Here is a 13,782-nt window from a genome sequence, read left to right as displayed (position 1 = left end):
TGAGGTGGAGGAGCAACCATTGAAAGCACATTCAGAGCAACAGCAGAGGAGGACATCAGACTACTGGAGTGAACTGATAGAAAGGGTAAGGGCAGACAACTCCTAGAGCAGCGGTTCTCAAAGTGTGGTCCATTGAACGCCAGAGGCCCTAAGGCCCTTCAGGAGGTCCAAGAGTTCACTACGGTCACAATAATACTAAGCTATCATGTGCCTTTATCACCATGTTGGCATTTACTAACAGCACAAGAGCAATGGTGGGTGAAACTGCTGGCGCCTTGGAACGTAGCACCAAGCTGTACTAACAATCACTGTTATTCTTCAATGACAATTTCATCTAAGGTTATCTTTATTACGTGGTAAAAAACTATTAACTTTATGAAATCCTGCATGACAAGGTAGGAAGTATGCATAAAGCACTTCTGCTGCCTAACAAAGGACAATGGTCTCAAGAAAAATCACTTTTGTAATTGTTTGAGTTGTGATTTGAACTAGTTGCTTTTTTTCTTGGAACACCATTTACCATTTTTACTTGGAAGAACAACTGACAAACTATGGCTTTTCAGACTTGGATATCTGGCAGGTATTATCTTGAAAAATGAACAAAGTAAGCTTGTCACTTAAAAGAAAACAACTGACAGTATTTGTTGCCAAAGATAAAATATAAGCTTTCAAGCAATAATTAGTTTTGGAAAATTTATATCTGCCACCCAGATACAACTTCCCAATATTTAAAACTTTCTGATGAGACTGATGGTGATTAAACAATGTGATTTTTTAATACTATATAATGAAATATGTCAATATTCAGGAGATCTGCATAGTTCAGATCTCAATATTTCCCAAGTGGCCCATATACTGTTATAAAACCATATATAGGTTAAAGATCCATTCAAAGTACAATGAAACCAGTGGATTTTAATTCAACAAGTTCCAAAAGTTCATTCACATTGTTTCAGATTCCACACTGCAATTTACTTTTCAGAAATTACTACTCGTCAAGTTTTGGTGCAGTAACAAAAAAAGACCATCCACAATTATTTAAAAGGGCTATTAAAAATCCCCTCCCATAGGACAGGCCTTTATTCCTCTGGAGGAAATGGCCTGAACTTTGCTATGAGGTAGACCAACTGATTTGTACAGTAATGGGGCATCACTTTTGATCTTTTTGTAGTTTCTATTAAACTGGAACGGAGGGGAAAAAAAAAAATCCCCTTCCTTTTCCTACTTCATACTCAAGTGAGGCCTAATTTTCTTCATATACTTCACCAACATATTGTGTGAACTGCACTAGAAAATATGATAATCCAGCTGTCTTCTAGTAAGTCAGAGAGGAGATTTACAAAAATGTAAAGCAATGCCATTCTTTTCACTAACTTTTTTTTAAATACAAGGTTTCTTTTTTCATAAAAACATGTCATCTGTGCTACCACATAGTGAGCTTATTATTCTTGCTTTTAAACTGAATTAAATATTTCTTAGTTTTAATTTTTAATATGGTAAACACAGATATAACCCACATAAACAAAAGTTATTTGGAATTCTAAAAATTTAAGAATGTAAAGAGGTCCTGAGACCAAAAAGTTTGAGAAACAACTGCTTTAAAGGTTTGCTAAGAAGGGAAGAAAAAGAAGGCAACAGCTTGAAGGAACAGAGGGGCCCAGAGGACTTGTTTGGGCAACAATAGTTATTCTGACTTTCTTGCCCACAATAAATATAGGTACTTGGAAAAACGACACAATATTGTAATTTTCTAAAGTTTTATGTAAACAATTTAAAATACTCAACAGTTTAACTACTACAATTGAAAATATACAAATTTCTGATGTGTGCAATTCATTTGCAGCATTAAATCAAGTTTTTTATAAAGTAACAATGAAGATTTAAAAAACAAGAAAATCAAATTCACTTGTAAAAAGTTATCAAACAAAAAACATTTTAAGTACTTTATGCCACAGATTGTTAATTTTATTTGTAGGGGAAAGTAATGCCACACTGAGCTTTATTCTGGAAAAAAAAAATTTTTTTTTAATTAGCCATTACTACTTACTGTCCTTCAATGAGCCATGTGCACTTCGTTTTGTATTTATAATTTCCAGGTCCATCTGTTACAAACCCAGAAGATCCAGTTAGTCTGTTAAAAACAAAAACAAAAACAAAATTTAAATCCATCAAAATTTCATATATTAATAATATCTTTCTTAATTCTCAATACCCAAGTTAAGCACAGTGAATAAATTAATGCATACCATATAACCAGAAGAAAATAACTGGATAATTACATTAGGATTATACAAATATAGATGAAACAAATACACACACTTACGAAAAGGAGATACAAATATACCCAGCGAAAATCAGGACTTTTTTTTTTTTTACTAGAGACGTGGAGAAAGGCTATGAAGGTTCACTATTAGTCTCTGTCACAGCATGTAATCTAATACTTAGATGTGAGGGGAAGTCTGACGGAGGGCTTTTAGGAAATATTTCTCTTTCTTAAAGACAGTGTGGTAGACAGAGCGATGTGCCATCTATTGTAGATTTCCCCTTCAAGGAAGGACCTGCTGCAGCAGGGAGCATGGTCATCAGACAGCCTCCAGCTGTCAGTTTCCTCAGGAGCTGCCTAGCCAGGGCAGCCCACACCAGAATGGGTATAAAGGCTGGGGCACTTCAATTCAACGTGGAACAACTCTGACGGGCAATCCTTGCTCCAGAGCTTCCCTTGGTCAGGCCTGCATTGAAGCTCAACTTCTTCCTTTGCCCAGTTCTGCTGCTGGCCCCTTCCTCTCACAGGTGTTATAACCAACTTGTACCCCAAACTTCCTCTCAGCAAATGCTTCCAAGAAACCCAACCTACAACAGACATCCAGAGAGACCATCTTTCTTCTCCCTCTGGAATTTGCTACAGTTAAGATTTTGCAGCTGAAGTACTGCAGCCATCATGCTAGGAGCCTGAACACAGAGCCAACACCAAGGATGACAAATCAAAGGAAGGCAAAGGTCTGTCCCTGAAGAGCAATACCAACCAGCCACAGAGACCACCCAGTTTTATAGGTAATTAAATTTCCCACTGGTTCCGGTTTTAGTGTGCACGCTTCCTTGATTCTTTGTTTTAGGTTCTTAGCTAAAAAAGTTTATGGCTTTCTATTATGCTTGCTTTGCTCCTAAGAATTTCTATGGCCTTCCCATGGATGTGCTCAGGTATTTACAAATCAGCATCGCTTTTAGAAGATAAATAGGTCATTTTTATTTTAAATACTATCTTTAAACATACACATTTACTTAATTTTACAGATGATCAATAGATACAATCACAGACAGGGTTTTTTTGTCAACTAAAGGACAATTCTTTTTTTTTTTAAATCTCACCAAGTACTCACACCCACCCCCCACCAAGATAAACATTTAACCACTAGCAAGTATTCTTAACTATTTTTCTTCATACTCATGAGCCCAGGATATATGCATGGTTTTCTTAAATCATTTTTTGTTTAAATTATTATACAAACTTTTCTGCATCTTCCTTTTCTCACTCAACAAAAGTTTGTGGGACTCTGTCCAATGGATATTAATCTAATTCATTCATTTTCATGTAGCATAATATTCTAACTTAGGGTGGTGTCATTTTTTTCTGCCTTTCTCCTACTAACATTCATTTTATTTTCAGTTGGTTAACATTATGCACATTGCTGCAATAAGTATCCCTATACATATGGCCTTACTTGTGCTTTTCTTTCTAAGAATAGAATCTTAGGAGAAGGATCACTGGGCCAAAAGAAATATAAATTTTCATTATTAACCAGGTTGCCCAGTTATTTCCCAAAACTGTAACAATTCACCTGCAATATATGAAAATATTCTATTCTCCACATCCCCTCCATACTGGGTGTTTTTATTTATTTATTTTTTTTAAGATTTTTATTGGGGAATTGGGGGATGGGAACAGTGCTGGGGAATAGGGGGAAGAGGAACAGACAAGTTGCTGTCGTTTTGTTCTTCAGTCTAGTTGTGGAGGATGTTGCTTCACTGGCCCAAGTTGGCACCATCATTGCGCTCTTCCCAGGTGAGGCACATCAGTCGCCAGCTTCTGGACGGCCGCTCACTGCGGCTGCTGGCCGCTCACGCTGGCTGCTGGCTACATACGGTAGCCCATGGCAACCCACTGCCACAGGGGCTGCAGCCTACGCCGTCGCCGGCGACTCACGGCAGCCCAGCTCCAGGTTGAGCTGTTGTTCAGCATCTTAGCTGTAGAGGGCAGTGTCACTGGCCCTCATATGTGGGATCCGAACTGGGGCCCTCTGGCGTCCCAAGCCAGTTCTTAACCATCGCGCCACTCGGCCGGCCCTTTATTTCTTTTTAATTTTACCAGTTTTTAATTTGAGATTCCCTGTGTTCTAATGAATGGCTAACAAGTTGTTACTGAAAATTTAGAGAATGTCAACCTAAAACTTCAAATCAAGTTTTACAGTATAATTAGTGATCAAGGTATGGTCACGGGTACTGTCTGTGACCACTTCACCAGTAGTCACACAAAGGCATCAAACTGAAACATAAAGACAATATAAGAGCAGAAATATTAAGAATTAATTCCTTGCAGGGGCTGGCTGAGTGGCTCAGTTGGTTAAGAGCACGAGCTCAGAGGAACAGGATCGCCGGTTCGATTCCCACATGGGCCAGTGAGCTGCGCCCACCTGAGTTGCTGCTGAGCTGCCAACAGGTGGCAGGATGGCTCAGCTGGTGGGAGCACATGCTCCTAACAAAGTTGTTAGTTGACTCCCACATTAAATGGTGGGCTATGCCCAAACACAACTAAGATTGAACACAGCACCTTGAGCTGAGCTGCCCTGAGCTGCAACAGCAGCTGAACGGCTCAGTGGTTAGAGTGTCCACTCTTAGCAACAAGGTTTCCGGTTGACTCATGGAATGGTGGGCATAAGATTGAACACGGCACCTTGAGCTGAGCGGCCACGAGCTGCTGCCTGGTGGCCAGATGGCGACTGGACTTGGAGCTGAGCTAGCTGCACCCTCCACAACTAAGACTGAAGGACAACAACTTGGCTGTTCCCTTTCCCCATTCCCCAATAAAAAAAATCTTTAAAAAAAAGAATTAAATCCTTGCTACTACCAATTTCCCAATTGGAGAATATGCTGAGGGTAATTCTGCAGTGCAAATGAATAAAAGGTAAATAGGGGAATCCTCCATAGGAGGCAGGTTTCAATAGGAGTCATCTTATGACTATTTCTAATTTACTTGTATTATTACCAGACAATGTGGCCTGTAAAACCTCAACTTTTCTCATCTGTTAAGACTTTCTTTATGAGAAATGTATACTGAAATCCCATACCATTACTGCTCCCAGTAATCAATGGCATTTCTTGCATTATTTTTACTTTATGTATTCAGCTATTTAGCTGTACAAACATATGATTAGATCTTCATAAATTATGCCTTTTATTATGACAATAACCCATTTATTAATTCGATGCTTAAATTAGAATTGTTTTTTATTGTTTCCCTGTGCCTTAGATATTTACCCATCTCTTTATTATTCATATTTCTTTATCAAATTTTCATAAGTTTGCTTCTTCTAAACGGGACATGGTTAGGTGTTGTTTCTTAATCTAGTCTTGACAATTTTTCTGGCACAACAGAATCTATTCACATTTAATATAATGACTGTTATACACTGATTATGATTACTTCCAACCAAATTTTTAAATCAACCTTAATGAGTGATTTACATACAATAAAATGCAACCACCTCAAGTGTACAATTTGATACCTTTTCATAAATGTACACCCGTGTAACCCCCAAACAAGATATAAAACAGTTCTATCACCCCCCAAAATGTCCCCTCATACCCCTTTGCTAGTAATCTCTCCTACCACTGATCTTATTTCTATCATTATAGACCAGTTTTGTAGAACCTGATTTAATGTAATCACACAGAGATCGTTTCAATAGTTTGCTCCTTCCTACTGCTACTTGTTTATCCATTCTCTTGCTGATGGACATTTGGATTATGTAGTTATATGCTCTTATGAATAAAGCTGCTAAGCACACTTCTATACAAGCCTTTATGTGGATATGTGCAGACATTTCTCTTGGATAAATACATAAAAGTGGAATCGCTGGATCAAAGTTTAGATATACACCTAAATTTTAAAAAACTGCCAAGTGTTTCCTAAGTGGTTGTACCACCTTACACTTTCATCATCGAGGTAAGAATCTTCTCTGCTCTCAGGTCTCTAGGACTCACCACCCTCACCCCTCCATCCCCCAGCCTCAAGCCCAGGGAAGTCTGCCCATCCATTCAGCAAACCAAACCACTTCCTATGAGAAGTCAGGAAACCTATTACACTCCAGGGGACACTAAATGAATAGCTGTGGAAAGAAGAAATAAATCAAAAAAGATCTGTATTTTCTTCCCATTACTAAATGCAGGTACTTTGCTTTCCCCCTAGTTACAATGGATAAACTGTCTAAGGATCACACCCTCTATCTGGGTCTAGAATTCTGAAACTCTACTCAATCAAGGGCATCACCAGAACAAACTTAATTTTAACCCCCACCCCGTATTTTTTTCCCTACTGGGTCAACATTAGACAAGTTGTTGGATTTCATCTTTTTCAAAATTATTGGAATAAACTTGTTAATATCCTCCTATGATTTTTTCCAGTTGGCTGTAGGATCTATAGTGATGCCCTTTGTCATTTATGATATCAGTAATTTGTTTTTTCTCTTTATCAATCTCTCCATCAGCTTATCAATTTTATTAGTGTTTTCTAACTCTTGTCTTTGCTAATCTTCTATAATCCTCTGTTATTCCCTGCTGCAAAACAAATACTGAACGCTATTTTCACTTTTCACCTTTTTTTGTAAAAGTGAAAATCCTCTTTGGATTTCTTTCAGTTAACAAAAACAGGGACAAATGTGGGTCTTTTGTAAAAGTGAAGTGGTGCAATGGGAACTTTCAAAAAGCAAGAGATACCTGTTCAATCTTAAATTTACTGAAGGTGAAAACTGTACCTTAAGACTTAAGTCTCTTAAAGCTATCTATATTCTTAAAAAATACACACTAAAGTATTTTAGTTTAATGGGTTGAGGGTCATGAGATAGATAGATAGATAGATAGATAGATAGATAGATAGATAGATAGATAGATAGCTCAAGAAAAAATTGAGTGTGTGGTGGGGGAGAGAAAAAACACAAACGATGGAGTATTTTTCATTACTTCCACTCTCTGCGGTCTGTCCAGGTATTTTTTCCAACATATCTTACAGTTCACTGATTTTTTCTTCATCTGTGTCTAAGGTTCTCAAAATCAGTTACTGTATTTTCAATTTCCATTCTTTTTTTTTATATTTTCTAATTCTCTGTTGAAATTGCTGATCTTGTCATTTACATTCTTAAAGATATTAATCATTCATTTCAAAGTCTGTTTCTAATTCTAATTGCTGACTCTCGTTTGTGCATGCGCACGTGTCTCCACTAATGTCATTCTTCTGTTCCAAGATTCAATCCAGAATCCTACATTGCATTTATTTCTCTTGTCTTCGTAGTCTCCCTAAGCCTTTTTTAATCATTTAAATTTTAGTTCAGATAGATTTACATGCAGTTATAAGAAATAATACAATGATTCCTTGTATATTTTAACCATTTCCCTCAAATGGTATCATTGTTCAAAATTACAATATAATATCACAACCAAAATACTAACATTGATAAATCAGTCTTATCCAGATTTCCACAATTTTGCTTATTTGTGTGTGTGTGTGTGAGTTCTATACAATTTTGTCACTTATGCAGGTTCATGTATCCACCACCACCAGTCAAGATACTCAACAGTTCCAGCACTATAAGCATTCCTCATATTGCCCCCTTTAAAACCACACATACCTCACTCCCACATCTCCACCAAACACTACCCATACTTAAACCCTAGTGATGTTTAATCTGTTGTTTTAACTTTAGTAATGTCCCTCACAAGGTAATTTTCCTTGCTTTAAAGTCTAATATTAATATAGCCATTCCTGCCCTTTTTAAAATTAATGTTTGCATGGTATAATTTTTCCATTCTTTTACTTTCTACCTATCTACATTGTCGAATTTAAAGTGACTTTCCTATAATCAGCACATAGTTTGGTCACATTTTATCTTATGTATAGTTTTCTTTTTTTTTTTTAAGATTTTATTGGGGAATTGGGGGGAGGGGAACAGCGTTGGGGAATCGGGGAAGGGGAACAGACAGGTAGACAAATTGCTGTTTTTGTTCTTCAGTCTAGTTGTGGAGGACGTCACTTCACTGGCCCATGTTGGTGTGATCATTGTGCTCTTTCCGGGTGAGGCAATCTGTCGCTGGTCATTGGTCGGCCGCTCACAGCGGCTCCCGGCAGCTCACACGGGCTGCCATCCACTCACGTAGCTCACAGCAGCCCACTGCAGCCCCGCTGCAGCCTACGCTGTCGCCGGCGACTCACAGCAGCCCAGCTCCAGGTTGAGCTGTTGTTCATCATCTTAGCTGTAGAGGGCGAGCATCACTGGCCCTCAATGTGGGATCCGAACCACAGCCCTGCTGCTCAGAGCTGGTGCTCCTAAGAGAGCTCGTAACCAGCTGAGTCACTCAGCAGGCCCTTATGTATAGTTTTCTTAATGGTTACTCTAGGTAATAGAATATACATCTGTGACTTATAACAATGTACTTGGTAATGACATTTTACCACTTTGAGTGGAGTGTGAAAACCTCACTTCCATTTAGGTTCTTTATCTTCACTATTTTAAATACCACCATATTTGATATCAGATGGTTTTATATTTTTTATTCAATCATCATATCTCACTGTTAAAACTCAGGAGAAAAGTGAGAGTCTATTATTGTATGTACCCATATTTCTGCTCTTTTATTCCTTCTTTTCTGGTGTTCCATGATGCATTCCTTTATCATTTCTTTTCTGTTTAAAGAACTTCCTTTAGTCATTCTTTAAGGGTAGGTCTGCGAGCAATAAATTCTTTTAGTTGTCCATCATCTGAGAATGTTTTTTATTTCCCTTTAATTCCTGAGGGACAGCTTTGCTGAATACAGAATTCACAATTGATAATTCTGTTATTTCAGCACTTGTGCCACTTCCTCTGGCTTCCGTGGTTTCAGGTGACACATCTGTTATTCGAATTGGGGTTCCCTATAGATAATGCATCATTTCTCTTCAGCTGCTATCAAGACTTTTTCTTTGCCTTTAGTTTCTGGCCTCTCTGTTTTAGTCCACTGATCTATTTGTTTATTCTTTTGCCAATACCACAGTCTTGATTACTGTAGCTTTATAGGAAGTCTTGAAGTTAGGCAATGTCAGTCGTCCAACTTTGTCCTTCACCTTCAATATTGTGTTGGTTATTCTGGGTCTTTTGCCTCTCCATATAAATCTTTAGAATCAGTTTGTCAATATCCACAAAATAACTTGCTGGGATTTTGATTGAAATTGTGTATAATCTACAAATCAAGTTGGTAAGAACCAACATCTCCAATACTGAGTTTTCTTATCCAGGAACAAGGAATATCTCCCCATTTATTTAGTTATTTGATTTTGTTCATCAGTTTTGTAGCTTTCCTCATACAGATCTTATAAGTATTGGGTTGTCAGAAAAGTCATGACTTATATTTTCTGTTTTTCATTGCAAAAATGCATCATAACTTTTCCGACAACCCAATATTTTTGTTAGACCTATACCTATACCTAATATTTCATTTTTTGGGGTGCTAATGTAAATGCTACTGTTTTAATTTCAAATTCCACTTCTTCATTGTTGGTATATAGGAAAGTGACTGACTTCTATATCCTGTATTTTGTGCCTTTAGATTTAGGTCTGTAGGTTTGTTTTGCCAAATTTGGTAAATTTTCAGCCATGCTTTCTTTCCAGTACTCTTTCAGCCCCATTCAATTTCTCCTTTGATTCTGGGACTCCAATTATATGAATGTTAAATCTTTTGTTCCATAGATCTTTTTTTTCTAGTCTGTTTCTTCTCTGTTGTTTACACTGGGTAAGTTCTAGTGCTGTGTTCTCAAGTTTACTTACTCTATCCTCTGTCATTATTATTACTCTTGAACCCATCAAATGAGTTTGTTATTGTTTTTCAATTCTAAAATTTCCATTTTGTTCTAATTTCATTTCTAATATAGTTCTAATTAACTTTATTTGGTTCTCTGCTGAGATTTTGTAATTTTTGTTTCAAGATAATTTTAATTAATTTTGAAGCATTTTTATGACATCTGCTTTAAAATTCTTGTCATAAAATCCCAATATCTGATTCATATTGTATTGGTGTTTGTTGATTGTGTTTTCTGATTCAAGGTGTTACTGGTATGACACGTGATTTTCCACTGTATGTTGAACACTTTGTCTTACGTTAGAAGTCACTAACATAGGGTCTTATTACATTTTTTATTCTAGCAGGTAGTCACCCTGTTTAGTTTTAGCATGTGGATCTTGGCCTACTTTTCTGGGATATTGGGTCTTCAGAAAAGTCACGACACAAGTTTGCAACATATGGCACTAGTTCATTTTTGGAAGTACTAGAGGCATTTGCATCTATGTTATTGCTATGTCATTTGACAGCTGACAGTTCTAGCCTTATTCTAAAAAAAATTGAGCGATTTGGTTGAGTTTTGGAGATTTTACAACGAGCTGAAGATGAAAGACCAAACTCTGCATTTTTGCCATATTTTACTGTTTTACTCCCATAAAGGAAAGAACGCGTGTCAAGCTTATGACAAACTGCATAAAGTTTATGGTGACAATGCTCTACAAGAACGTCAGCGCCCACGATGGTTCATGAAATTCTGTGCTGGTGATTTTGATCTCAACGACGCTCCTCGGTCAGGGAGGCCCACCAAGGTTGATGATGACAAAATAAAGGCACTGATCGAGTCAAACCCACGTCACACGACACGAGAGATTGCAGAAACATTGAACATCCATCATTCAAGCATTCACGACCACCTGAAGAAGCTGGGATATGTAAGCAAGCTCGATATTTGGGTTCCACATGAAATCAAAGAAGTTCATTTGACAGCGCGTATCAACATCTGCAGTATGCTAATTAAACGTGAGGAAACGATCCTTTTTTGAAGCGACTGATAACTGGTGATGATGATGAAAACTACTGTATTTCCCCATGTATAAGACGCACCCTTTCTCGAAAAATTTGGGGTCTAAAAACTGGGTGCGTCTCATACAGTGGTTGTAGATTTTTTTACTTCCATTTCCCACTGAGGACGAAGCAATACATGAAGACAGTGATTCGTCATCAGACACAGATGAGGACAAGCTAATGGTTGGGAGTTTTGACAGTGATGAGGAGTTATATGAATTTTATGGTGAATAAAACTTGAGTTCAATAACTTTATGTAATACTTTTTTTTCAAATTTCGGGCCCCAAAATTAAGGTGCGTCTTATACATGAGAGAGTCTTATACATGGGGAAATACGGTAGATTGTTTACAACAATGTGGTGCGCAAACGGTCTTGGTCCCGATGTGATGATTCGCCTCAAACAACATCGAAAGCAGACATTCATCAGAGGAAGGTTATGCTCTCAGTGTGGTGGGATTTTAAAGGTGTCGTGTTTTTCGAGCTCCTACCAAGAAACCAAACAATCAATTCGAATGTGTACTGTCGGCCATTGGACAGTTTGAATGAATTCATCATCCAGAAAACGTCCAATACTTGTTAATTGTAAAGGAATTGTGCTCCATCGTGACAACACAAGACCACACGTAAGTTTGATCACCCATCAAAAATTATTGGAGCTTGGATGGGATGTGTTACCACACCCACCATACTCGCCTGACCTTGTGCTGTCAGACTTCCACTTGTTTCACTCTCTTCAAAATTCCTTGCGTGGTATAATGTTCAATTCAGATGAGGCTGTATATCAGCACCTCTTTCAGTTTTTGCAAATAAAGACAGGTCTTTCTATGAACGAGGAATTATGAAACTCGCTGAAAGATGGCAATAGGTTATTGAACAAAACGGGCAAGATATCACTGATTGATCTTTGTTCTTTACATAAATGACCTTTGAAAAACATAGACAAAATATGTCATGACTTTTCCAAAAACCCAATATTGTTCCAATGGCAGATTAATTTTCAGAGCCTCTGTGGTATTACTTGGCCTGCTTTGTTCATCTAGTGCCATTGGGCTCCCACTGGCCTCTGCTGGTGCATTGAGTTTCCCCAAGCAAGGCTGCCAGGTGTCTTCCTTGGTGGGAAAGGGGTGTGACAGCACTAGGCTGCCCTTTACCCCAGCTTCCTCAGGGTCTCTGAGTGGAAAAGGCAAGTCTTGAGCCCACAGAGACAAAAAGGCTTCCCAGAATATGTAGCTTTCTATAGCTGGGTCACTCTTGCCAGTTCCACCCACCTGCCTGAGTCTTTAGGTAGCTTCTCTGAGAAACAGCTCAGGCCCACATGGCCAAAGACATTTTCCTGGACTAGGCCACTTGTAGCTGTGTCCTTTTTGCAGGTAGTGCCCGCTCTAGTATCTTAGGGTGGGGGAGGAGAGTTTCAAGTCCTCAAGGGCAAAGACACTTCTCAGACTGGAATGCTTGCTGTAGCCGAGAGTCTCTCTGGTCCATTCTGCCTACCTGCCTTGATATCTCTCAATAGAAAAGAGAAGTCTCAAGACAGGCAGGGAAGGAGAGTCCTCCTCAGCACTTACACTCAGTGGGGATCCCAACTGATCACCCTTGCTACTGGTGTCAAGCTTGCATGATGTTTTCAGAGGAACTTCCATTTGATTCAGGGGAGGAGTGAGCCTACCTGAACTGCTAGGTCAGGTTTAGGTGGGCTTCTTTTATTGGGTGGGGGATGCAAGATATTCTATGGTTATGCTGTTCTTCCAGTCCCATGGTCCCAAACCAGCTCACCTTCTTAGAACCTTTCAGAGTTCTCCTTTGGTTACCTTCTATACCAATTCAAGGATTTATAGGTAGACTGAGCAGGGGGAAATGAGTCGCTCTATACCATCTCATCTGTACTGGAAGTCTCCCTATGAATCTATTTCAATTACTAGTTTTCTCTCTTGATTTTCAATCAACCTTTTTTATATATATATAACCAACAATGTGTGGTTATTTTTTATTGAATGCCAGACTAAGTTTTATAAATATTTATCATGTTATAAATACCATATATATTATATATAGTTATATACAAATATAAATCACATACTATCACTGAATATATAAAACCTGTACAGATAACTTGAATCAGTGGTTGATGGTCTCTTCCTCCAGGGAAGATTTACATTTGCTTCTAGCAAGCAATAAAGGCGCAAATCTCCTTAATCCAATCAAGGATTAAGGTGATTTGAAAGCTAGGCTTCAGCTTTTACAAGAGCCGATCTATTTTTAGTTCACTCTTAAGCACAGAGTGTATGTAGCCTATTCTTCAAGGTTTCCAACTAAAAGCATGGGGTGTTTTCCAGTGCCTCTTTCTTCACAGGCTTTGAACTCCAATTTTTTCCCCCAACTCTACATGATTACCCAAACCTCTGCTTAGAATCTCAGCCTCTCTGCTGACATTTTTTGCTCAACCTCTTAGCTGCACGTTTCAAATCAGCCAATCACCCCATCAGAAAAGCTGTACCAAAAGTTGGCCTCACCACTCTGAGCTTTCCTTCTCTCCAAAATTTTGGTCTTTCAAGTCCTTGCTGTTTGCCTTGCTCATGCTCCAAAGCCTATAAACAGATATATATATATATATATATATATATATATATATATATATATA

General features: G+C 38.2%; 1 protein-coding gene across 1 annotated transcript in view; it reads right to left on the bottom strand.

Annotated features, from left to right (window-relative positions):
* Positions 1-13,782, bottom strand: part of ATRN (attractin) — a 157,644-nt gene that overhangs the window by 119,958 nt on the left and 23,904 nt on the right. Inside the window, exon 2 of the mRNA XM_019644591.1 lies at positions 2,048-2,131. Within this exon, the coding sequence (XP_019500136.1) occupies positions 2,048-2,131 (84 nt within the window). The remainder of the gene's footprint in view (positions 1-2,047; positions 2,132-13,782) is intronic.

Source organism: Hipposideros armiger, unplaced genomic scaffold, assembly GCF_001890085.2.
Source record: "Hipposideros armiger isolate ML-2016 unplaced genomic scaffold, ASM189008v1 scaffold_89, whole genome shotgun sequence".
In the NCBI taxonomy this organism is placed as follows: Eukaryota; Metazoa; Chordata; class Mammalia; order Chiroptera; family Hipposideridae; genus Hipposideros; species Hipposideros armiger.
This window is presented reverse-complemented; position numbering and strand designations above follow the sequence as displayed.